The sequence below is a fragment of the Chiloscyllium plagiosum genome, chromosome 26 (assembly GCF_004010195.1).
Source record: "Chiloscyllium plagiosum isolate BGI_BamShark_2017 chromosome 26, ASM401019v2, whole genome shotgun sequence".
NCBI classification, from domain to species: domain Eukaryota; kingdom Metazoa; phylum Chordata; class Chondrichthyes; order Orectolobiformes; family Hemiscylliidae; genus Chiloscyllium; species Chiloscyllium plagiosum.
In genome coordinates, this window is record NC_057735.1 from 34,955,496 (window position 1) to 34,983,352 (window position 27,857).

General features: G+C 42.5%; 1 protein-coding gene across 7 annotated transcripts in view; it reads left to right on the plus strand.

The window, feature by feature from the left end:
* Positions 1-27,857, plus strand: part of LOC122563242 (adenosine receptor A1-like) — a 128,977-nt gene that overhangs the window by 69,001 nt on the left and 32,119 nt on the right. For 5 of the 7 annotated variants that reach the window (XR_006315537.1, XR_006315539.1, XR_006315538.1 and 2 more), the window contains exon 1: positions 26,015-27,222. The exons of 1 other annotated variant lie outside the window; for it this stretch is intronic. Coding sequence is in view for 2 of the 6 variants with exons in the window: in XM_043716861.1 (XP_043572796.1) it covers positions 26,873-27,222 (350 nt within the window). In the remaining 4 variants the exon portion in view is untranslated. Of the gene's footprint in view, positions 1-26,014; positions 27,223-27,857 lie in introns of those variants that run through there. One more of the 7 variants, XM_043716859.1, reaches the window with a different exon arrangement.

Below are 27,857 nucleotides of genomic sequence, written 5' to 3' on the forward strand. Positions count from 1 at the left end.
TCATCAGTGTCCCTGTTCCGGCCACTAGTCATCAGTGTCCCCATTCTGGCCACTGGTCACTGGTGTCCCTGTTCCAGCCGCTGGTCAAAAGTGTCCCCATTCTGGTCACTGGTCATCTGTGTCCATGTTCTGGCCACTGGCCATCAGTGTCCCTATTCTGGCCACTGGTCATCAGTGTCCCTGTTCCAGTTACTGGTCATCAGTGTCTCCATTCCGGCCATTGGTCATCAGTATCCCCATTCTGGCCACTGGTCATCAGTGTCCCTGTTCCGGCCACTGGCCATCAGTGTCCCCATTCTGGCCACTGGTGATCAGTGTCCCTGTTCTGGCTGCTGGCCATCGGTGTCTCCATTCCGGCCACTGGTCATCAGTATCCGCATTCCAACCACTGGTCACCAGTGTCGCTGTTCCAGCCGCTGGTCATCAGTGTCCCTGTTCTGGCCACTGGCCATCGGTGTCCCCATTCTGGCCACTGATCACTGGTGTCCCTGTTCCAGTTGCTGGTCATAAGTGTTTCCATTCCAGCCACTGTTCATCAGTATCCCCATTCCGGCATCTGGACATCAGTGTCTCCATTCCAGCCACTGGTCATCAGTGTCCCCATTCCAGCCACTGGTCACTGGTGTCTCTGTTCCAGCCACTGGTCATCCGTGTCCTCATTCCAGCCACTGCCCATCGGTTTCCCCATTCTGGCCACTGGTCACTGGTGTCCCTGTTCCAGATACTGGTCATCAGTGTCCCTGTTCTGGCCACTGGTCATCAGTGTCCCTGTTCCAGCCACTGGTCATCAGTGTCCACATTCCAGCCACTGGCCACTGGTGTCCCTGTTCCAGCCGCTGGTCATCAGTGTCCCCATTCCGGTCACTGGTAATCAGTATTCCTGTTCCGGCCACTGGCCATTAGTGTCCCCATTCCGGCCACTGGTCATCAGTGTCCCTGTTCCAGTTACTGGGCATCAGTGTCTCCATTCGGGCCACTGGTCATCAGTGTCTCCATTCCGGCCATTGGTCACTGGTGTCCCTGTTTCAGCCACTGGTCATCAGTGTCCCCATACCAGCCACTGGTCATCAGTGTCCCTGTTCTGGCTGCTGGCCATCAGTGTCTCCATTCCAGCCACTGGTCATCAGTGTCTCCATTCCAGCCACTCATCATCAGTTTCCTATTCCAGCCACTGGTCATCAGTGTTTCCATTCCAGCCACTGGTCATCCGTGTCTCCATTCCAGAAGCTGGTCATCAGTGTCCCCATTCCAGCCACTGGTCATCCGTGTCTCCATTCCAGAAGCTGGTCATCAGTGTCCCTGTTCTGGCTGCAGGCCATCAGTGTCTCCATTCCAGCCACTGGATATCAGTGTCTCCATTCCAGCCACTCATCATCAGTTTCCTATTCCAGCCACTGGTCATCAGTGTTTCCATTCCAGCCACTGGTCATCCATGTCTCCATTCCAGAAGCTGGTCATCAGTGTCCCCATTCCAGCCACTGGTCATCCGTGTCTCCATTCCAGAAGCTGGTCATCAGTGTCCCTGTTTCAGCCACTGGTCATCAGTGTCCCCATACCAGCCACTGGTCATCAGTGTCCCTGTTCTGGCTGCTGGCCATCAGTGTCCCCATTCCAGCCACTGGTCATCCGTGTCTCCATTCCAGAAGCTGGTCATCAGTGTCCCCATTTCGGCCACTGGTCATCCGTGTCTCCATTCCAGCTGCTGGTCATCAGTGTCCCTGTTCTGGCTGCTGGCCATCAGTGTCTCCATTCCAGCCACTGGTCATCAGTGTCTCCATTCCAGCCATTGGATATCAGTGTCTCCATTCCAGCCACTGGTCATCAGTGTCCCTGTTCCAGCCACTGGTCATCAGTGACTCCATTCCTGCCACTGGTCATCAGTATCTCCATTCCAGCTGCTGGTCATCAATGTCCATGTTCTGGCTGCTGGCCATCAGTGTTCCCATTCCGGCTACTGGTCACTGGTGTCCCTGTTCCAGCTGCTGGTCATCAGTGTCCCCACTCCGGCCGCTGGTGATCTGTGTCCCCATTCCAGCCACTGGCCATCAGTTTCCTATTCCAGCCACTGGTCATCCGTATCTCCATTCCAGCTGCTGGTCATCAGTGTCCCTATTCCAGCCACTGGTCATCAGTGTCTCCATTCCAGCCATTTGTCATCAGTGTCACCATTCCAGCCACTGGTCATCCGTGTCTCCGTTCCAGCTGCTGGTCATCAGTGTCCCTGTTCTGGCTGCTGGCCATCAGTGTTCCCATTCTGGCCACTGGTCACTGGTGTCCCTGTTCCAGCTGCTGGTCATCAGTGTCCCCACTCCGGCCGCTGGTGATCTGTGTCCCCATTCCAGCTGCTGGTCATCAGTGTTCCCATTCTGGCTGCTGGTAATCAGTGTCCCCATTCCAGCCACTGGTCATCACTGTCCCTGTTCCGGGTGGAGCAAAGAGCTCTGGCTGCAGAGTCCTATTCTGCCACCATCTTACTGAATAATGTCAGTGTAGGTCAGAGGACCTCCTCGTGTGCCTGCTCCTGGGCCTGGCCAAACTGGCCATAAATAAGTCCAGGCAGCAGGCCGTGGAGAGTGTCGCTAGGGCCGACTGCCTGCCCCTCTTCCGCAGATACGTTAGAGCCCAGATGTCTCTGGAAAAGGGTGTCCACCGACACCCTTGTGCTGTTCAGGGAGAGATGGCCACTGCAGGGAGTGGAATGTATTATTTCCCCCTCCATCTCTATTTTGATTTAATCTCTGCCCTCCCTTCACTGTTTGATCATGCAGCACTGCCTTTTGATGTGAAGGGCACTGCTTGTCACTGACCACTTTGGTGCTTCCTCTCTTCCGGGTGGTGGAAATCAAATAAAGATTCGTGCACCTTGTGTCTTTCACTGTGTCTCACAGTGGGAATGGGGACACTGATGACCAGCAGCTGGAACAGGGACACTAGTGACCAGTGGCCAGAATGGAGAAACTGATGGCCAGTGGCTGGAATGGGGATACTGATGACCAGTGGCTGGAACAGGGACACCAGTGACCAGTGGCCAGAATGGAGACACTGATGGCCAGTGGCTGGAATAGGGACACTGATGACCAGTGGCTGCACGCACACACCATGGGTGCTGGGCAAAATTAAGCAAGAAAGATAAACTAGAGTGTCAGAGGTTCTGAAAAGAAGAAAAAAAGAAGAAAAAGAATTGTCAGCTGTTACCAACTGAGTACTCACATTCGACTATCATTGGAAAACAGTTGGACCGACAATTACGAATCTATAACTCAAGTTTATGCCATTCGATACCAAACAAATTTATAAATGAGTGCATGGAAAATGAGTACTAGCTTTTACATTCTTAGGTATCCCTTCCAGGGAGAGAAAGATAAATGTCTTGCTGCGACATTCACACCTTTACATAACTGAATCATATAGGAATGTTAACATATTTATTTTTAGATTTAGATTAGATTACAGTGTGGAAACAGGCCCTTCGGCCCAACAAGTCCACACCGACCCGCCGAAGCGAAACCCACCCATACCCCTACATTTACCCCTTACCTTACACTACAGGCAATTTAGTATGGCCAATTCACCTGACCCTGCACATCTTTGGATGGTGGGAGGAAACTGGAGCACCTGGAGGAAACCCACTCAGACACGGGGAGAACGTGCAAACTCCACACAGTCAGTCGCCTGAGGTGGGAATTGAACCCGGGTCTCTGGCGCTGTGCGGCAGCAGTGCTACTCACTGTGCCACCGTGCCACCCATGGAGGATTGAAATCTCTCGAGCTTATGTCTCTCTGATGGCTGAAAGAGTTTGAACATATTTAAAAATTACAAGGACAAGGAAAATTTTAAATGTTTGTTAAAATCAAGAAGTGCTACCCATTAGATGTACATTTAAACAAGCCTATGTCCTTAGACATCTGATCACATTCTGGTTCTTTGTGTCAAGATAGTCAATTTCTTTGTATGAATTGAATAGTCACCAATACTGTAAGGGATATGTGGTGTAAATAGTTTTAAAGCAACATGCTTTTTGTTTTCTAATTTATTCAACTGAGCAAAACATGTACCTTCGGACTGATTTTTTGACCAATACTGAATATTGATCAGACCATTGGCACGCACAATAGAAAAGAATTTCCAACTCTCTGCAATCTGGAGTTGCAAAGATAACTTTTCAGATTTATAGACTTGGAAGTGAAACTGGCAGGAATGTCACTCAGTTTGGAAAGAGTCATACTGTGCAAACAGATGCTGGCACATTCTATTTTTACAGAATGCAAAGGCTGGTTTTTGCCAGAAAGACTGGAGTTCAGAAAGGCATTTTGATTAATCTGCACATATTTCTATAAGGTTTGTATGGTAAGTTGACTTCTTTTGTGGTTCTGACATATTTCCCCTTTCAGATGTTGTCTGCTACAGTCTGGAGCATATTTACTGCCTAGTAAAATGGAATTCTAAACTAGGTAGTCGGATGTCTTCTCCCTCTTTACTTCTCTTTTGTGTTTTCTTTCTCCTTCTTCTTGGTGATTAGCTGAACTCCTGACCTCAGCATGGACTCAGACTCTAGGCCTCATGATGGATCCAGCGTGGTGATCGCTTGGCTCGGCCTAGTGGCTTCTCTGCCTGGTCTGGTGGTCTCCTGACCTGGTATGGGAGCCCCTTGGCCTGGTGTGGCAGTCTCACGGACCGGCATGGCAGTCTCTTGGTGGCTTGATGTTGTGGTCTACTAGTGGCCCAGAATGCCAGTTTCCTGGCTCAACATGGTGGTCTCTTTCGGTTGATTGGCGTGGTGGCTTGTTGATAGCCTAGCATGGTAATCTCCCAGTGACCCAGCAAGGCAGCTTCCTGGCCCAGATGGCTGTCTCTTGACGGCTCAGCATGGCAATCTCTCAGTGAGCCAGCATAGCATTCTGTTAGTGGCCAAGAGTGGCACTTTGTTAGTGGCCCAGCATGGCGGTCTCTTGGTGGCCCAGAATGGCAGTCACTCGGTGGCCCAGAGTGGCAATCTCTCAGTGGCCCAGCGTGTCAGTCTCTCGGTGGCCCAGCATGGTGGTCTTTCGGTGGCCTAAAGTGGTAGTCTCTCAGTGGCCCAGCATGTCAGTCTCTCGGTGGCTGAGCATGACAGTCTCTCGGTAGCCCAGCATGGTGGTCTCTCAGTGGCCCATCATGGCGGTCTCTCAGTGGCCCAGCATGGTGGTCTCTCGGTGGCCCAGAGTGACGGTCTCTCAGTGGCCCAGAGTGGCCGTCTCTCAGTGGCCCAGCATGGTGGTCTCTCAGTGGACCAGCATGGTGGTCTCTTGGTAGCCCAGAATAGCGGTCTCTCAGTGGCCCAGGGTGGTGGTCTCTTGGTAGCCCAGAATTGCGGTCTCTCAGTGGCCCAGCATAGTGGTCTCTTGGTGGCCCAGAATGGCGGTCTCTCAGTGGCCCAGCATAGTGGTCTCTTGGTGGCCCAGCATGGTGGTCTCTCAGTGCCCCAGCATGGTGGTGTCTTGGTAGACCAGCATGGTGGTCTCTTGGTAGCCCAGCATGGCGGTCTCTCAGTGGCCCAGCATGGTGGTCTCTCGGTGGCCCAGCATGGTGGTCTCTTGGTAGACCAGCATGGTGGTCTCTTGGTAGCCCAGCATGGTGGTCTCTCGGTGGCCCAGCATGGTGGTCTCTCGGTACCCCAGCATGGTGGTCTCTCGGTGGCCCAGCATGGTGGTGTCTCGGTAGCTCAGCATGGTGGTCTCTCGGTGGCCCAGCATGGTGGTCTCTCGGTAGCCCAGCATGACAATTTCTTGGTGAATTTGTGTGACAGCTTCTCAGTGGTCTGGCATGGCCTCAGCATGGACCTTTGGTCTTGAGATTATTCCAAAGCAGTATTCCTGCCTTGAGAGGCTCAAAGTGAAGCCTGGCGCAGTCTGAAGTCAACACCAGTGTCAGCTGTTGATTGGGTGCTGGAGTGGACTGGGTTAGAAGGACTGTTCTTCTGAACTTCTTATTTCTTTATTTTTCTAATTGTTTTCCCCCAGGAATTTGTATTTACGAATCTCTATCTAGATACCTTTGTATCTAAATGTCACTGCAAGTGGCAACTTGTAAACTTTTCACTGCACTCGTTTGAATGTATGTGACAATAATGCTAATTAGAATCCTAATTCTCATTCTATATAAATTTAGATAAATTGGATTGGGTCATGACTTGAATTCACTGCTCATTCTTTATAAATGAATACTGATTTTTTTTTTCTTGCTCTACTCCATGCAGATCATTTTATCATTGCCTACAATTTCACTAAGAAGCTGTGACCTCAATAAAAAAAGCTGTGAATAAAATAATGTATGACAGAAAATACTAAAAATAATCTACATAAAATTACTCAGAAAAGTTTTAACTTTACTTCTTACCAAACTTTAGATAGATGAATGACTCAACAGCTCTGGGGCAACCTTTGAATCATTTCTGTGAAAGTTCATATGACAATTTTTGCAAAAGAGAGAATACTATCATTCTGAAACATTAATCTCATTTATCAAATTCTGTCACCTCATCAAAATCCTTAAATGGTTATTTGGTGAAATTTGTTATAAAGCAAAGGTCCTGGTAAACCTTTTCCTTATTTGGAAGCTCTTTGTTCAAATGGATAATTAGTCTGAACAAACTCTGATATAAATACCTTGCCGTTGATTTTAAATTATCCCTGTCACCGTACACTTCATCTGTTTTTGGATGTGTTCCCACCCTGTTATGACGAATACACCCAAAATTACCCATTCAACATCCCATCATTAATGTCTACTCCAACTCTATTGCCAAGAACAGGACTCTTGTTGGTTCAGTCTCCTCATTAACATCCAAATTTCATTGACATTACCAGACCTGGTTTTTGCTCTCATCAATTTTCTTCCTTGAAAGGACAATGAATTTGGCCGTTATTTTTGGCAATAGGTTGATATGTAAATCCCACAGGGAATGGTTGATTCCAGATGCAACTATTATTATTTAATGTGTAGAAGTGAACATCTTACGGCCCGTGCAATAAAATTGTCCTGCTGAAAACTAACCAAATATTCTCTAAGAACCAAAATTGTCCAAATTTCAGTCACTCCACTTCTGACTGAATTCATTTTACAAGTTTTTATCATCACTAATTTAAAAAATAATCTGGATTGTCTGAATCAATGGCAAGCAGACCTGACCTCACATACATTACAAGTTTCACATAGTTCTACATGCTGGGTTCTCCTTAAATAATTACACAAGTCTGGAAAGTTTGCCCTAGAAATTATATTAATAATGTTTTCATTCAACAACAACTTATATTACATAGCATCTTTAACTTCTCTCAGGACTTCAAAGAAGTGTTACCAGACAAAATCTGACATTGAACCCCATAAGGAGATACGAGGACAGGTGAACAAAGTTTGTTTGGAAATAAATTCAGAGGAGCATCTGAAATGTAGGAGAGAGGAAAGAGAGGGAATTCCAGTGCTTAGTATCTTAGAAGTTGAGGACATAGCTACCAATGGTGGTACTATTGAAATCAGGAATGTGCAAAGACTAGATTAAGAGAAATATAGATTTCCCAGAACGCTTTAGGGCTGTTCCGGATTCCAGAAAAGCAGGGACTGAGGCCATGGAGGAATTGGAAAATGCGGATGAAAACTTTAAAATTGCCAGACAAGCTGCCAAATATTGGTCAGTAAGCCCAGTGTTGATGGCTAAGTGAGGCTTAATATGACTTAAGATGTAGCCAGTAGAATTTGGGATGATCTTGAAATTATGGAGAGTACTGTCATGTTATCTCACAGAAGATGAGCTATATATCTTCAAGGGATGTAGTCACAACCTTATCAATGTATCATGAAGTGAGTCCCAATGGCTTAAAGCTTGCATTCTTCATCTTACTGACTGTGTCCTCCTGCAGCATGAATCACTAAGGGAAGCATGGTACAGTATCACTCAAATGCTTAGCTTGAGCCCAGACACCAAGTTCCTGTGACTGTAATGTACATGTGTAAATATTAGACGGTGTATTAAAAATTCATTGAATTTTTCAATCCTACATGAACCATCCTTATATTTCAGGAGATAAATCAGCATACCACATTACATCATGCCAGGTGACCTCACAGAACTTCACAGAAGTTCATTGAAATAATCAAATCTAGGAGTAACAAAGGCATGAGTGAAGGTTTAAGCAGCAAAACTGCTGAGGTAGAGATGGAGATGAGTGTTGTTTTGATGTGAAAGTAAGTGAGCTTGTTGATGGAAAGGGTACGGGGTCAAAATCATAACTTGGCTCTCCTTGAAGATTGAATGCTCTGGTCAGCGCTTCACTCCCAGTATTTGAAGGCTGGTTGAGTAGCGATGACATACATCACATGATTATGATTTTTCTTCCACCCATGAGGCAGAAACATTAAAATTGATCCTTTCCACATTTCCAAGTGTTAAACAGAACAATCAAATAATAGGAAACAAGCAGACACCAAGTAAGCTCTTGGAGCATTGGAAATGAACTGGTCACAGGTATAAGGGCTTTTGCCCGAAATGTCGATTTCGCTGCTCCTTGGATGCTGCCTGAACTGCTGTGCTCTTCCAGCACCACTAATCCAGAATCTGGTTTCCAGCATCTGCAGTCATTGTTTTTACCTGCTTTGAGTAACACTGCATATGGCATTATACAACATTGAAATAGAACAGAAATGAACAGTAAGTTCAACCACATTGTAGAGTTCCGTTAGCTGTTTTCCGTGTAAAACATGCAACTTCCTTGCCAGCAATTACACTTATAATGTTTTTCAAACAATCCACTATTGATTAGACGTCTTGCATTTTTTGTTCCATTTCTGTCCACTGATATTAGCTGTTACAGTTTTTTTGTTGTATGAAAATTTGAAGGGTTGAGTCAAGAGGTTTTAAGGAATATGTCTGAATTCTGCTGGACAATTTCCAATTTAACCATTGACTGTTTTCATACAGAGTGGATTATTCACTTAAGTTGTATAAAAGTGATCTTTCCATGCTTTAGTAATATTCAAATCATGGCATTAAATATATTGGGGCAGATGTTCAGCAGTGCATCTTGTTCAGCGGTACATTCAGCAGGAGCTTTAAACCAGGAAATGTGAAGACAAGATGTTCACCCACAACTCAAATTTTAAAAGATGCAGCCGTGTTAAAGGGACAATGAACTTTAGGAGACAGGAACAAAAAAGAGCAGTATAACATTTTTAATTGAGTATCTTTGAGATTCTCAGAACATAAGAACAGGAGTCATTCATTCAGCTCTTCAAGCCTGCCCCATCATTCTAAGTCAACGCTCATCTTTTCTGTAGTGCCATTTCCCCACACTGTTCTTATATCCCTTAAAATTATTCATTGCCAGAAACCTGCCAATCTTTGTCTTGAATCTGCTTAATGATTGCGCTTCCACAGCACTCTGTGCTAGAGATTTTCTCTGAGTGGAGAAATTCTTCCTCTTCTCAGTCTTAACTGAGCTGCCCCTTACTGTGAAAACATATTCCCTGGTTCTAGAGTCACCAGCCAGGGCAATCATCCTATCTAGATCCACCCTGTCTAACCTTGTAAAAATGTTGCTAGTGTAAATGAGATCACCTCTATTTGAAACTCGAGAGAATACAGATCCAGTCTCCACAATTATCCTTATAAAACAATCCTGCTTTCCTAGGAATTTTTAGATTTAGAAAAGATTAGTTACAGCATGGAAACAGGCCCTTCAGCCCAACAAGTCTATACCGACCCAGACCCATTCCCCTACATTTACCCCTTCACCTAACACTACGGGCAATTTAGCATGGCCAATTCACCTAACCTGCACAACTTTGGACTGTGGGAGGAAACCGGAGCACCCGGAGGAAACCCATGCAGACATGGAGAGAATGTGCAGACTCCACACAGTCAGCCATCTGAGGCGGGAATTGAACCTGGGTCTCTGGCACTGTGAGGCAGCAGTGCTAACCACTGTGCCACTGTGCCACCCAACCACTGTGCCACCATGTCGCCCAACCACTGTGCCACCATGCCGCCCAACCACTGAAAAAGAGTCATATTAAACTCAAAATGTGGACTCTATTTTTCTCTCCATAAATGCTGCTAGATCTGCTGAGTTTCACGAGTATTTCTTGTCTTATTTCAGATTTCCTGCATCTGTAATATTTGCTTTTAATTCATTTGTTGAACTTCCTATTATGATGACGCTGCCCCTTTAACAAGGTTATTTTGCCTTTGCTTTTTTTGAGAGGGGTTGTAAAGGCAGATGTTCTGATATGTCTGGAAATATCGACTTGGAAAAGCTTTTAGATTTGTTTTTTAAAAAAAAGTTGCATAATGAAAGGGGAGTAGCCAGTTCTCCCAGTTCAGGGATTTTTCTAGTCTAGTTTTAGTTTTATCTTGGGACCCAAAGAAACAACTCCATGCTGATCCTCTCTCTCTCTCTCTCTCTCTGACATCTCTCTCCTGTAAAAACCTGTGTTTGAATTTACCTTTTTGCCAAAGGGTGTGTTTATGGATTTTTGCAGGAAAAACATATCAGCTCTTTGTTAAGTTGACTTTTTGTGTTGGATGGGGGGTTTTCAAGTACTTTTTCTAAATTCGGTTTTCTTTTGTTTGTGTGAAAATAAATTCCGTTTTGTTTAAAACCAAGTGGTTTGATCAGCTATATTGCTCCTGGAACATTCATCTTACATCTGCTTAAAGCAACTAGAAAAGTTAAGGTCTGGGCTACCTTCTTGAAATGCTTTCAGTGGGTCTGGCCTGGTCCATAATACTATGCACTCCCACTATGGCAAGTATATTCTTGCTTGGAAAAAAAGACAAAATCTACACAATACTTTTGGTGAGGTCTCATCAGCCTGGAGCCCAGTTACAAGTGGAGTTCCGTAGAGATCATTATGTCCTATTGATCAAGCAGGATTTTCCTTTCATGAATCTATGCTGATTTGTCCAATTTTCCCTTTCTTATCAAAATATATCTATCCTAGTACTCTAAATTTCCCTTAACTAACTCACCTAACCTACATATCCCTGAACACTATGCACAATTTGACATGGCCAATTCACCTAACCTGCACATCTTTGGACTGTGGGAGGAAACCGGAGCTCCCGAAGGAAACCCGGACAGACATGGGGGGAATGTACAAACTCCACACGCACAGTCACCTGAGGCTGGAATTGAACCCAGGTCTCTGACATTGCAAGACAGCAGTGCTAACCACTGAGCCACTGTACCATCCCAAGATATACAGTATTAGCCACTCAGCTCATCTCATTAGTTCAACTCGCAGTTCAGTCAGCTTTTTATGTTGGTAAACATGCCAAACAAGCTAGACATTGAGAATTCTCAATATGGAAGTCAGAGTGGATGCCTGGCAGCTTCAGCTCACCGTTTGCTCTAATGGAACTCCATGCTGGGACATTGGGCACCAACATCTCAGGGCAGGCTCGATGGGCACCAGCCACCTATGTCCATGGACATTGGCATTTGACATGTGTCAGCCTGTAAGAACCCTCATGGCACACTTCTGATCCATTTATAGGACATTTCTGTGCTTTAATACTACACTGAAAACTATTAATTGAATGCTATATCAAGGACACTGTACACTAAAGGACACGTGAAATGGACTAACTGCATTCAGGGCAATTTGCTCACTGTCATAGCAGTCACTCACTCTGAGTCTATCTGTATGTTCATGGCATCCTTACCTTGCAATTCTTTGCCTTTTTGAATCCTGCCCTCTCTGCCAGAGATCAGCCTCATAGGGCTGTTGTATTGCCGATCAGTGTAGACACAAAGTCAGACAGCTTGTCAAGCTTATCATTGCAATGTGGGCATTCTTATCAGCCATGTATTTAATCAAAGTTTAACTTCTTTTGTGAACTATGGTTTGTATCCTAGAGTAGTGTATTTTGGTTAAAAGCCTTGTAGCATTTCATTAAATATTAGTCATTGCCTGCTGACCATCAAGTGTTTTCGTGCATTTCCTGAGTTCATACTAGCCAACATATCCCTCATAATTTCCTTTGCTCAGATTTAAGACCCTAGTTTCAGAATGAACTGTGTTGCATTCAGATTTCATATACAATTCTATCATATTATGGCCACTTTTTCCCAAGGCTCTCTTCTTGCAAGTTTATTGATTCACTTTATCACATTATATACCACCAAATCTAAAATAGCTGGATTCCTGGTAGGCTCCGAAGATACTGTTCCAGAAACCTATCTTTTACACATTCCAGGAATCGATCCTGCACAGCAGTTGTGCTGACTTTGTTAACACAGTTTAGGTGTTAATGAAAGTTTCCTATTATTACTGTGCTATCTGTGTTACATAAATTTCTAATATCCTGAATTGGTGCAAAAGCTTGCATATGCTTCCTTTAACTGTTTCTTAATTTTATTCAAACTGATTCTGCATCTTGCTCCTTTGATTGAAGATAGTTTCTGACTAATGCACTGAAGTTATCCCTTAATAACAGTGCTACTCCATCTCCTTATCCTTTTTCTCTATCTTTCCTCAATATAGAATAAGACATATATTCCGTTCCCAATCTTGATCACCCTGTAACTGTGCCTCTTTTTGGCAATTAAATCATATATATTTACTTCAATTTGCACATTGAAATCATCAACCTTTTTTTATGAATGCTGCATGCTTTCAGATACAGTGCCTGTGATTCAGCCTTTTTAACATGATTGCCCATTTTGATACTATTTTACTCTTCCCATTGTTTTGTTGTCCCAATTTTTGTTTACAGCTCTACAACTTCCTTTTACTTGATTTGCTTCCCTTGAATCTACACTTTCTCTTCGGTTCCCATTCTTCTACTGATCTAGTTTAAATCCTCCCCAACAACATTTACAAAATGATAAGGGACTGCATGCTACATGCTACCTTGTGCTAAACGGTTATCGATGTAGCTATCTCTGATGCATGGTATCAGATATTGGAGCGACTAACAGGCTACAGTGACCAATGCAGGTCACAGATCTTATCAGAAGGGACAAAGTGGGTTTATTGCTGGTTAATCCTCCACCCAATGACAAGGTCATTATTATTTGCACTGAGGTACACTTTGCTCCTTACTCTTTCTTCTTTTTGTAGATCCTAAAGGCTTCCTGCCTTCAATTCTCTAAATATTACTTCAGGAGTTTGATGGAATACTCCCTTTTGCCTGAATGTTCACAGATCCAAAAACACTGAAGAAACTCAAAAACAGGACAAAAAGTCTTTTTTTTTAACAACACCTTAAGCATTCACTTCCTCTATAGCCAATGCAATGTGTCAGCAGTGTGTACCATCTACAAGATTCTTTTCAACAAACTGGCTCAGGCCCCTTTGACATAACCTTCAAATTACGTGACCTATGCCATCTGGAAGGACAAGAAAACCAAATGGATTGGCATGCCAATACCTGCAAGTTCTTCTCCAAGTGACATTTCCAACTGATTTGTAAATACATTGCTATTCCTTCAATGTCGCTAGATAAAACTTCTGGATCTCCCTTCCTAACAATGTTGTAAGTGTACCCATACCAGACAGATTGCAATGGTTGAAGAAAATGGTTCACAGTGTCTTCTTGGAATGTTTATTAAGCCTAACTTTGTCATCAATGTTTGCATCTCAGGTATAAACTTTTTAAAAAATTGAGTACACGTAGACATGTTGAAAACAAACTTACTTATTGAAATTTACCAAAATATTTATTCTGCTATTCAAAGTTACATTGCACAGTCGAGCAGAGTGAATATATTTGACAATGTGTAACCTGTTGATAAGTGGGTTACAGATAAAGCAATTTTGAAGTAACACATTTCTAAAGGCATCTAATACACGGTCATTAATGTTATAACAAACAGATAAGAAACGTGGTCAAATAGTCTGAATCAAGTAATAATAAAAAGACCTGTGCATGCTCCATAGAAGTTTGAGACTTGTCTTTAAGTTGCTGTATCAGCCTGGGGATTCCTGCGGGACTGGATTACAGCCTCAAATGAGTGCTTGAAATTAATTTGGATGGAAGGATAGGCTAGTTCAAATTTGATTGGAAAATCAGGAATTAAACACCTTTGAGATAGTTTCCTTGAGCAGCATTTTCAATCCGATTTTGCCAGTGTAGAAGTAGACAGGGATGTGAATAACAAACTACTCTTGTTTTATCAGGTCTTCCTGTCCAAACTGCAGATCGTTCAATGAAAAAGAATGCCATTTGGAAGAGGTTTACAATTAATTTCACACCCAAGGCTCTAAAACTAATTTCTCTTGGAAACAATCTGTTCAATTTTGAAGATTATAATTGAAACTGCCTCCTGCACTACTTCAGGAAGTTCATGCTAAATTGTAAGTTCTCACTATGTATGTGAAAAAAAATCCCCATCTCCTTTCTAGGTCTTTTACCAATTATCTTCTGGTTACCAACCTGCTGTGAATTTCTGTACTTATAAAAACTTCTCGGTATATTTAACCAACTCTAAAAAATCTTACCTTAACAACTTAATGCCCCTTAGATTGTTCTAAGGAAAAACAATTGCAGTTTCTTCAGTCTTTCCATTAAAATTGGAGTCCCTCATCACTGGCTCCATTCCAGTACATTTCCACTCCACCTTCCCCAAGATCTTGACATCCTTACTGAGGGTCAGAATATGACATGACAGTTCAGTTGAAGTCATATACTTTATACTTTTCTAAATCAATGTTATTTATTTTTCCTCTTCTACTTGAGCTCGACAGCAGATTAAAAGCAAAATAAACGATATATGGAGACTATTCCATAATCATCATTCCATACTGATTACAATGGTTCAAGAGTTTTTTTTTCATTTTGGAAAGTTTACATGCTCCCAGTGACCTGACTGAAACCAAGTGCTCATTGTGTGTGAGAGGGCAAGCACAGACAATACTGTGCCAATCCACTGTGCAGTCCCTATCCAAGTATTTTCGGGGAGTGAACCTCAAAGCATAGATTGAATTGTGTAAGATCTTGGGGTAGAGTGTCAGGTAGTAGAATGCCAAGTAGGAAGGGAGTAGGGTGGCAAGAGGACCTGGTGAGTATTGCAATGTTTAGGCTAAGCAGGGGATGGATGAGAGAAATTCATGGGGAAGGCAGCTGTCAGGACCAGTAATAGCACCATCAGTTGTGAGATATGGGTTGTGCTATGTGTATGCTGTTTGGGTGGGGGGCAGTGGTAGTTAGACAGGGCCTGGTGGTGGCAGTGATGGCAGGATGTGGGATGGATTCCTATGTCAGGGACTTCAGGTGTGGAAAAGGGTGGGGCTTTCAGTTACCCAGCATACATGGACTTCAGGACTGTAAGGTCAGACTTTGAAAAGTATAAGGGATCTGGGTAGTTGGGTGTGTGTGCTGTAAATATGGGGCCAGTTGAATAGTTTGACAGGAGTTACTGTGTATTTAATAAACTGATTTTTCTTGAGTGACTATTTCATGTAATTTCGGCAGAACCGCTTGAAGTCTCCAATTTAAATGGAGAATTCAGAGGATTCCAGGTGTAGAGGAATTGCCCAGAAGCAAACTTAATCCCCTGGACAATTCCTTTGGATTCTGAAATGGTGGGGATTTTACTGTGTCTAGGCGAGGAGATGGCCTCATGATACTGTCACTGGATTATCAAACCAGGAACCCAGGTACTGAATGTGTTCAAATCCAGCCAGTTGGAATTTGAATTCAATAAAAATCTGAAATTAAGTTTCATGATGTCTATGAAATCATTGTTGATTGTCTACTTCATTAATGTCCTTTAGAGAAAGAAACTGTGTTCTTACTTGGAATGGCCCATGTGTGGCTCCAGGCCTACAACATAGTCTTAGATGAGCATGTTCTTTGCAGTTCATTGCACACTCAGGTGTGAGTAGAGCATCAGATCTTCTAGGCAAGAAGGTCTGATGCCCACTAACACCTCCTGACCTCCAAATTCCTGGTGCCTTATTTAGTAGGCAGGAGGACAGCATCTCGCTAACTGCTAGCCTGGAAAAGCACACATCCTCTGTTGATAGCCTACACCAACCTCAGGAGATATCTGGCATCAAGTGGCTTCTCACTTCAGCAGTAATTCAGGCTGCAGGCTGCCTGAGAGAGAAGGGATATAATGTTTCCGTGATGTGGCAATGGGAGACCATCCCAATTAAAAAGGCAACCCAAATTAAATTCTCTATTGAGGTCAGTGCCCAATTGCAGTACATGGATCCCATGCCATAACAGGAACAATGATTTGCTTCATTCTGCCAACATTAGTACATTGTCTGTTCAATGGTTAATGCCCCGATGAGTGAGAGTTAGCATTTTAAGGTTGTCACTGTGAAAGCCAGTCACGATCTAGGTTTGGCACCAGTCATCAACATCAGTATTGTAACTCATTTTATGCTTTATCTGTGAACCCTGGTTGAAATATGATATATGGAACTCTAAAGGAAAGGAGAAGACCAATACCACTGTGTTGCAAGTAATGCAGCATTGGTAGACCTCGTAAGTTGAAACACATTCAATGTACATAATACCAGGGGGAGGTGACAGTGGGGGAATGAGGAGAGAAATGCCCCACATACGCCTTCTCAACCCCAGCAAGGCACAGACAGTGAGCCTGCTGGGGAGCAAGGAGACTGTGCCTATGCTGACAGGAGAATTGGATATCAACATCCATCTTGTGAGAAAGCACTCATTCTGCTTTTTCCCAGCTGCGCATGAAGGAGCAGCATCTTAAAAGCATCTTGGATAACTTGTGACACTAACAAGTGTAACTAACAAGAAAGTGTTTGTTTTGGTTTACGTTTTGCTTCATGCATATTTGGGTGTGTGAGCTGTGCAGGAACCCAGATATCAGCTTCTTCCTATTTGTACTGCCCCTTCTGGGCGGCATGGTGGCTCAGTGGTTAGCACTGGTACCTCACAGTGCCAGGGTCCTGGGTTCAATTTCTGCCTTGGGTGACTCTGTGGAGTTTGCACATTCTCCCCATGTTTGTGTGGGTTTCCTCCCATTGTCCAAAGATGTGCAGGTCAGGTGAATTGGCCATGCTAAATTGCCCATAGTGTTAGGTGTATTAGTCAGAGGGAAATGTGTCTGGGTGGGTTACTCTTCAGAGGGTCGGTGTGGACATATTGGGCTGAAGGGCCTGTTTCCACACTGTAGGGAATCTAATCTAATCTTCTCAGTGAGGAACTCTGTACTGACCCAGCTGAAGAGATGAGTGTTGCTTTTAATTGTTTTCTTTTTTTCCTTCACTCAGAATCCTTCTCCTCTAACTGACTCAGTACATTCCATCTAGATCACAGGTAGAATTCCTTTAGAACTCCATCTGTCATAAATCAATCTCCCCAATAAATGTGACCCCATTCATGTTTTCCCTTGGCCTTTTTGAGCAACCCATTCATCCCAACCAATAAAGCACCAATTCCTACCCATGGCCTTGCATTGTCACTTGTTCAATGTATCTGTTCCTTCACGTTCACCAGCATAATCCATGACCCCATTGTGCTCTCACTCTCAATATGCCTCTCCCATCCTTCTTTGTTCTCCAGTCGCTTATCACTGAGGCTCTCCTCTGCATCTCAGTTGTCTAACTCCATGCCCCAAAGGCTGTATGATACCCCTGGGGCTGCCATACCGTTTACATTTAGCACCTTGCCCTAACTTCCCACTTTTATCAATAACTTTCCAATTGAGCTCCTTTTGTTTTGAATCCCTCACGCCTGCCATAGTTTGGTTTGTTTGCATAGGCCAGTGTGGCTGCCTTGTTTGGGCTGACTGCGTGGACCACACAAGGTATACATTTCATGTAAATATACAGGCAAATATTTTTCTCATTTTGGCCTAACGGAATGCGCCAATGAACATGATTCCAATGGGCTAGATACTAATCAATATTCATGATATGTTAATGACTCACCATCAGGAAGGCTGACCTGCCTGAAAGGTTCTGAGAACTTAATATCAAAATCTTATTTTGGTGTTAGGAATCTGAATTTTGGCCTCCCACACCCTCAGAGGAATAAATGCAAAAAAAACTGAAGTAATACTTGGAAATGAAAGTATTCATTCTTCATGTTGAAGACAACATGAGTCAGGCTAGCATGGCATTCATTGGTTTTGCTGTATCTTATTTATTTTGAGAGTTTGCCCTCCCACCTTTCTAAAGATGTCAAGTGGACTCAGACAGAGCAACCCAAACAGCTCTCCAAACGTCTGGTAATTTTAACCTAGATGTCCCACGAGCAGTTTACTCACAGTTAAAAAAAAATGAGATAGGGCATACCAGTGCTTCCACTGCCAAGGTCACTGTGATATTCAACAGACAATACGTCTATACTGTGGGTCACAATTTCTCATCAGCATAAAGGGACAGTTTATGTCACCAAATACATGGTGAGTTGCGGAGAATGAGGTGCAGAAGGATGAGGAGGAAGGCAAATTACAAACAGACATAGCCAGTCTGCTTGTCAACAACCCAACAGATTTCCAGTAAGTGCAATAAAACTTTTCTTATTCATCAACTCTTGTCATTGCTAAACTGTGAATCAATACAAATAAAAGCTGTAGCCCTTCATTTATCGTCAGTAAAATCTCAAAACATTGAAGTCTCGCAGTCTTTTTCCCACATCAGACAAGTCCCAAACATGGAGAAATGTTATTTTTAGATCAGCTATCTACGAATACTTTCTTCAATATACAGGAAGTGAAAACCATCACAGAATTTATGTTTCACAATGGGTAGGGGAGAAATGAAGTCAGCCATAAAGGAAGATCATGAACAGATTCTATTGGGATGGTGGTCAAAGCAGTCAGAAATATACCAGAAAGGTTTTGCCATTGCTCAGACTACTTGATGTCTTTCTTTGCTCAAAAGCTCTATGGATTATTTTATGGTTTGTGTGCATTACAGATTGTACAGCATTCCATTGCATGTTTGCAGATCTTTGCTCAGGCTATAGTGAGGTCCATTATACTCATTATGACCAACCAAGTATCCCAAACATTGATTCAGCGACCCAAACAGTCCTTCAATGAGACCTTCATCTACACACATGCCTCATTCTCCTTTCTCTGTGTTTGGGTATGAGCTTGTGCTTATGGTACATTTCATATTTCAGAGAAGTCAGCTTTATATTCTATAGTTTCTTTCATACACTTGTGCGGCATTTGATTCCTTAGAATAGTGCAATTCTCTCTTCACCTCACACTCCCATCACTGCCACACACAGATTATAAAGCAGTATTAAACTGAAGTATATTCATCCTGAGAATAAACCCAATCTAACCCAGCTCAGTGGAAAAGAGCTAAGGGTTGAGGTACTGCTGAAATAGATTTGGAGGCACAATAGATTTGTTTATCACAAATAAAAGGTAAACTTTAATAAAGGCTGTGCTGTTCTTTAAACCATAACGTATTCCAGTTAGACTGTATATAACCTGTGATATATAATTTCAACACTTGACGATTACATCCAGATCCAAAATGTGTGAAATTGACCAGCATTACTTGTTTTAAAATGTATCAACTACTTAAACATTTGAATTGTACTTCCAGTCTGAACATAGAAACATAGAAAATAGGTGCAGGAGTAGATCATTCAGCTCTTTGAGCCTGCACCACCATTCACTATGATCATGGCTGATCATGCAGTTTCAGTATCCCATTCTCTCTCTCTCCCCATACCATTCATCCCTTTTGCCATAAGGGCCATATCCAACTCCCTCTTGAATATATCTAATGAATTGGCCCCAATGGCTTTCTGTGATGGAAAATTCCACAGGTTCACAACTCTCTGAGTGAAGAAATTCTTCCTCATCTCAGTTCTGAATGGCTTACCCCTTATTCTTTAATTGTGACCCCCAGTTCTGGATTTCCCCAACATTGGGAACATTCTTTCCACATCTAGCCTGCCCAGTCCCATTAGAATTTTGTATGTTTCAATGAGATTTCCCCTCATTCTTCTACTTTCCAGTGAATACAAGCCCAGTTGATCCAGCCTTTCCTCATATGTCAGTCCTGCCATCCTGGGAATCAGTCTGGTGAACCTTTGCTACACTCCCTCAATAGTAAGGATGCCCTTCCTCAGACTGGGAGACCAAAACTGCACACAATACTCAAAGTGTGGCCTCATAAAGCCCCTGCCTAACTACAGCAAGACATCCTTACTCCAATACTCAAATCCCCTCACTTTGAAGGCCAGCTTTCTTCACTGCCTGCTGCATCTAAATGCCAACCTTCAGTGAATGTTCCACCATGACACCCAGGTCTCATTACATCTTTTCCTAAACTGCTACCATTTAGATAATAATCTGAATTGACAATGTGGAACTGATCACCTTTGTGCAAAGCAAATTAAACTATCAATAAAATAAATCTCTGTAAAATTTCTCTGGAATTCATGGGCAGCTACTTTTCTGAAAATCTATCCTGTGCTCAGTTTACTTACCGTTTCTCTTCACTCCCCTGCTGTCTAAACCTCAGTTAATCTCAGTCTTAAATATACTCACCAACTGAGCACTCATATCCCTCTGGAATAGAGAATTCCAAAGACTCATAATCTGTAGAGTGATTATTTTTCTCCTTATCATAACTTCAAATGATCGACCCCATATTCTCAACCAGGACCCCCAGTCTTAGAATACAGTCTGGAGAAATATCTATCCAATCCATTAAGAGTACTGTATTTGTCAATGTGATGTTATCTCATGATTATAAACTCTCAGGAACATAGGTCCAGTGGACTCAACTTCTTCTCAGAGGATTCTTGACTCATCCCAAAATCAGTCTAATGAACATTGTTGCAATATATCCTTTTTTAATTAAAAAGACCAAAACTGTAGGTATCTAACTGTGATCTTGCCAGTTGTATAAAGCAGTTAGTACCTGAAAGGGTTAATTGACATCATAAAGTTATTCCACCCAACAAGATAATAAAAGAGTGTTCCTGGAAGGAGCTAAGGGCTCTTCATATACCTTTATCAAAGTTTAGCCGTTTTTCTCTAAGCCGTTGTTCTCATACTAAGTCATGTAGCTAACGGTAATATATACTTTTAACTTCAGCATTATGTATGTCAAATATCATGTAACTAACTGTTGAGTAGTATGTAATAAATCTATATTGCTTTCAAGACTGAGCCTTTCTTCTGTCAGAGACATTGTGTCAATATCCTTCCCCACTTGATATCAGTAACTTAGACCAACTTAGAATAATGAAACAGACTAGTACCAAGGAGCCCATTCAGATCTCGGATGGCTTTATAGGACACTTTGTGATATAGGATGTGTGCTTTATTACGATAGCTGGATTTTGGATTTTGAATGAGTAGTATATGCGTTTTTCTGCATGAATGAAGGGTTTAATGATTAACTTGGATAGTTCTGTCACAATGGTGATTTCTTTAAAATAACTTGATAGAGATATAATCTCCAGGACTAATGTGCTTTTCTTTATATTAGGAGTGGTTACATCTAAGCAAAATAAACAGTGAAGACATTTCAGTTAGAAGCTTGTGGAGTTGTATTTTTTTTAAGGAGACACAACATAGTTTGGCACAAAAAAAATTATTTTTGTTTCAGTTTGGACAAAGGTTTACAGAAGTGTTTGGACAAAACTATGAACAGGTTATTTGAAGCTAAGAACATTTAAGCTCAGATACATTATAGCTCTAGAAGGACGCTATCATATTTTCCAGAATGGGAGTAGTAGTCAAGGCTAAATTAAACCTATAGCAGTGACAGAGAATACATTTTTTTTCTGGTGTGAGTACTGTTGAAGAGGTGCTTTTGTATAAGTGCTTTTGGAATCTGAAAAGGTGTGTTTTTCAGACTACTGGAATTATATTTTGTTATGCTTTTCAAAATCTTTAAGTTGGTGCTGTATGCAAATTGCTTGGTATATTCTATTTATCTTTATTTCCTCTGCTTAATAAACTTTTGTTTTAATGTTAAAAGCAAATCTGCAATTTGGGATGGAGGGGTGGTGGATATGCTCAGAGATTGACAATATTGTTAAAACACAAAAAAAAATAAAATATGAACTACCAAGTCAGACTTCAGTCTGGGATTGATCATAAAAAGAGAAATTGCTGGAGAATCTCCACAGGTCTGATAGCATCTGTGAAGGGAGAAAAGGAGTTGATATTTGGAATCTGGTATGAGCCTTCTTCAGAACACATACACAAATGGCATGGTAAGTGTGGAAAATATTCCTGGCCATCCAAATGATGTAAAGAAATTGGAGTCTCTATCATCACCATCCATAGCTGCAGGCTACAACATGCATGTAAAAGGCCATGTTGCCATAGCAACTCTGACTCCTCACATCAGTTGGCTGGATGCCCAGTATGAATCAGATTTATCCCAGCAACATGATCCCTGTGCTGACTCGAGTGTATTCAAGACCTGCCTCCTTATCCTACCCACTTACATGATTGCAATGCAATGGGACTGTCTTGCCTTTGGCTAGGCTTGAGGGTTCGAATGGCCTATTGCTGCTCCTATCTTTTATCATTCTATCTCCTTGAGAGGTTATAGCACTCCTATGGCTCTCTAAGAATTTAAAATTTCAGTGGAAAATCCCACGGAAATCTTCTGAGCAAGTATAAGGATCATAAAGGAGAGTGCAAAATTTGGGCCAATATGTAAAACAAGTATTGAACAGAAAAAACAAGGAAAACAGGTAAGTTTTGTGATGTTGGTGGCTTGCCACTATCTAGAATTTGTTTGGGGCGTGGTGAGGAGTACACACAAAAAACTGCTATTTACAAGGGAAAGTTTTAGTTTCCAACACAAGCTAACTGAGGAAGATCATCAAGGAGATCATGATCATGATCCCTTTGCTTTACATCCTTGGCTAACAACCACCTATCAAGCTCTGTTTTAAATTTAGCAATTTATCAACATAAGTTAGCTCTAATGAAAGAAAGTTCCAAACTTCTGCCACACTTCCTGAGAAATGATTTCATATTTTTGCTCTTAACAAATCTGGCTCCAGATTTAACAATGACCTCTCATTCTAGACTCCTGAATGAAATGGTTTCTTCCAACCGACCCTAGCTATCTGCTTTCATTAATATCTTAGAAACATCAATCAGATCACTTATTAACCTTGCAAATTCCAGGGAATACAATCCTTGTTTTGTAATCTTTTCATAATGTAACACTTGAACACTCAGTCACACTCTAACAAATTTAGTCTGTATTATGCCAACATTTCTTTCCTAAGTAGCAGTTTCCAGAATTGCTCACAGTACTCGAGGTGTGGGCTGACCAGGGTTTTGTATGATTGAAGCATACCTCCTTCCTCTGGTTACAAAGACCAAGATTTGGGGAGGGTGATGACCTAGTAGTATTATTGCTTGACTATTAATCCAGGAACATGGGTAACATTCTGTGTACTTAGCCTGCCATGGCAGATTGTTGAATTTAAATTCAATAAAATATCTGGAATTAAGAGTCTAATCGTGATCATGATTGTCAGGAAAAGCCAATCTGGTTCACTGATGCCCTTTAGGGAAGGAAATCTGTCTGGCCTACGTATAACTTCAGGCCCATAGTGACTCTTAACTGCTCTGTGGGCAATTCTGGATGGGCAATAAATATTAGTTAAGCTGGACATGCCACCATTCTGTGAATATACAAATAATTCATTTAGCCAGTATGATTATTTTAAAATAATAGGCACAATTTCCCACAACTAAAAGCATTAATTTACACCAGATTTAATTTAGAATAGCAACATTCAGTAAATCCAATCCATGTAGGTTCATGCAAAGTTTGCAAAACTTGATTTTCCACTTCAGCCTCTCAGTGATAGTCTGAAGATATTTTCAAGATTTTAAGGTGGTTACTATTTGATTGTAAATTGAATTGCTCTAAAGGTCTGTCTAATGCTGGTTGCAATTTACTGTTACACAGAAAATGATCTCTGACTTTTGATCAGCGTGAAATTGCTCAATACACTACCAGCTTTTATCCTCGGGCTTATTGTCATTTCTAAGTGGTTTACTTTGGTAGTGATGGATGTCAATCAATGCAAGGCACACTCTTAGCTGTCTTGAATTGTTAATCAGAGAAGAAAGCTGGAGAATCAGATTGCTAATCCTTAGCTCTCACATCCTTGGCCAGTTGATGAATTTTCAGCACTGATAAATAAAATGCACACATTCTGCTAAATTTGTTGGCCTATTTACTTATATTAATTATCTCCACATATTGAAAACACTTGCTAACTCTGATGTACAAGGACATTTTTCTGCAGGAATTCATCAATCACTGAATCTTCTATCATCAATATACCATGTCCTGAAAGTGTTCCATCAGTCTCTTTATTAATTTGTTTTTTAATGAGACAGCTTGACAATTCTGACAGTTCATGATTTATTTATTTTGTTGGTTGTTTTTATGAACTCACTCAATTTACTACCTCAAAGGTTTAGCTAGCATCATTATTATATATTGATTCATATGTCAGATTGTGCTCATTTTAGTAAAGTTTACTTTCTTGAGCTACCATTTAACAATATATTAAGCCTTTTTTTTTCTCTCAGTAGCAGTTGGATTGCGTTTCCATGCATCCACATAACTAACTGACTAAATAATAATAAATGTGGGTGTTCCTTCATCTGCATTACATTTGTATTCCTGTAGCTTCATGGTTTCCTGCCCTAACCCCCCCCCCCCCCCCCCCCCAAGAATTGTCTTTAATCCCCACTCACTGGTCTTTATTTGATGAAACAGAAGTTTAAAATTTCCTTCCTCCAATATTGAGTCAGATATGGAGATAAGCCAAGTCCTTTTATTTCATTATTTTTAGGTGGGATGTGGATATCACTGGGTAAGGCAGGCATTTGTTGCCCATCCTGAATTGTTCTTTGAGTGGCCAGAGAAGAAAGTTAAGAGTCAGCCACATTGCTGTATGTGAGGAGTCACTTGGAGATCAGATTGGGTGAGAATGGCAGATTAGCGTCCCTAAAGGACATCAGTGAACCAAAGATGCCTTTACAATAATTAATGGTAGCTGTATTGGTTCCATTAGTGAGACGAGTTTTATGACCCAGATTTTATTAATTGCAGTTTACTCGCTACTGTGATGAAATTTGAACCCATGTACTCAAAAGCCTGAGCCTCTGAATTACAAGATAAGTAATCTTGTCACTGTGCTACCATAGTCATAGAGTCACACAGCACAGAAACAGACCATGCCAACCACTCCATGCCAAATATAATCTCAAACTAAACTAGGTCCACCTGTCTGCTACTAGCCCATACCCCACCAAGCCTCTCCTACTCATTTACTTATCCAAATGTCTTTTAAATGTTGTAATTATATCCACATCCACCACTTCCTCAGGAAGTTCATTCCACACATGAACCACCCTCTGTGTAAAAAAAATGCCCTTCATGTCTTTTTAAAATCTCTGTCCTCTCACCTTTAAAATGTGCTCCCTAGTCTTGAAATCCCCGAGCCCATCTTCCTCGTTTCAAAGCTTCACTTCATGTTTCAGTTTTCTTTTAGAGATTACTTTTTAGTTCAGCATCTCAGCACAAAACATATGCTTAATATCTTGAAACTACCATTTAAATCAGCCCTTAACATTATGAACTCTTGGGAATACAACCCTCGTTTGTATAATCTCCTCATAACCTAACAACTGCTTATTTAAACTACAGGACTCAACAATCTCTCCTAACCATTGACATTCATAGCATGTCAGAATATCAGGCTATTCTGCCAATTGTGTGTGTTCTGACCCACACAATTGGTTGGTTCCCCTTTCCCTTTTAACATAAATCACATTATTAAAGGAAACGCGATATTACTTTAACGTTTGGAAATACTGCAGATAAATGCAGATAGACAGAGGGCATTTATTGAGGTCTTGAACAGGATTCTGTAAAATTATGCTAGAATTAGTTTCAACACAGAGAGACTCAAAACAACAAACATGTATTCACTCCCCAACCTCACACACACACAAATAGAACGAGTAAGCGTTTTGCTGAGAGAAGTCTGTCATTTATTGCACGGCTCAGTGATGTAATGCCAATGCTGGTTTATTTGAATTGCTGCCATTCTGATGCATAGTCCTTAAAAAATGCGAAACAAAATGCAAAGACTTGCGTTGTGACAGCAGACGCCAAATTAACAACAGATAAAACATAATTTTACAAAAGTAACTTGGTTCCAATTGTTTGTAGATACCTTAGAAAAGTAGCTTGCAAAATCTCCCTGCCAACTTACAAACGCAGGCTGATGAGGGCTGGTTTAGATCTCGCGAAAAAACACATTTCTCCGGGTGCTCGTTTCTGGCCGTTAGAGGAATGAAATCTGAAGGAGGGTGCGGGACTTTGACGGAGCGAGCAACTTTCAAACACACACACTCAGACAGAGAGAGCCCCAAGTCCCTCCCATTGAGCTGACATCTCAAACAAAACTGAGAGCAGATGAGAGAGAACCGCCAGGAAAGGTCGAATTGGATGGACCTTCCGGAGGCGATGACTTCCATATGACATGAGGGGATGGGATGCAGCCTGACAGAAACCTCACAAAAGGAAGCCGCTGCTGTTTCAGGGGAGAGGCGTACTCGTGCTCCCACACACTCCAGGCTCACTTGGAGAGACTCAGAGCAACATTTCCCCAGGGCACAGCGGGGAATTGGACAGCGTGCCTGAATCTGCAACTTGCCCTGCATTTACCTCAAAGCGTTGAGACTGGAATGCCGAAAGCCAACAGGGATCTATCTCCCCCAAGGGGAAAGGCAACCCCGAGAGCGCTCTGCTCAACGAGAAAGTGAGGTCTTGAAGCGCCCCAAGAGTTTCTGAATCCAAAGCGAGCCCCTTCCGAGAGGACCCAAGTGTGGCTGACAGGGAAGGGGATCAGAGCCAGGCTGCAGCATGTCCGCCTCGGAGAGCACCAGGGATCATTTGGATCTGGTTTACATTGCTGTCGAGGTGCTGATCGCTGTGGCCTCGGTGCTGGGCAATGTGCTGGTCTGCTGGGCAGTCAAGATCAACCGTGCACTCAGGGACACCACCTTCTGCTTCATCGTCTCCCTGGCTCTCGCTGATATCGCCGTGGGGGCTCTGGCCATTCCCGTGGCCATTACTATCAGCCTGGGCTTAAAGACACAATTCTACAGCTGTCTCTTTATCACCTGCATTCTGATAACGCTGACTCAGAGCTCCATACTGTCCCTTCTGGCTATCGCTGTGGATCGCTATCTTCGGGCCAGGATCCCCACCAGGTAAGTATGCCTCCTTCACCTTCCATTGCCCTGGCAATCATTTTGATAATCTCCACATCATTATTGTAAACAAAACGTGTAGTTGGAACAATCCAACTATCTCCCTGCTAACTGTATAAAAAGTTGTCACGGGATGTGGGCATCTTTCAGTGGGTCAGCATTTCTCACCCATCCTGAAGAAGGTGCCATTGTCTTCAACTGCTGCACTCCTTGATGTGTAGATACGCCTGAAGTGCAGTTAGGGAGGGAGTTCCAGGGTTCTGACCCAGCCACACTGAAGGAATAACATTACAGTTCCAGGTTGGAATAGTGTGGAGCTTGGAGGGAACTTGACGGTTGTGGTGACCCTATGTATCTGCTGACCTTGCCCTTCCAGATGATAGAGGTCACCGTTTCGAAGGTGCTGTTGAAGGGGCCTGAGGAAGATGCTGCAGGGCATCATGTAGATGTTACCACACAGTGCTGCCATTATCACTACTGATAGAGGAAATAAATGTTTAAGTGTCAATCAAGTGGGCTGCATTGACCTGGATGGTGTCAAGCTTCTCAAGTGTTTGGAGCTGCACTCATCCAGGCAAGTGGTGAGTAGAACAGAATCCCTATCATGTGGAAGCAGGCCATTCGGCCTATCGAAT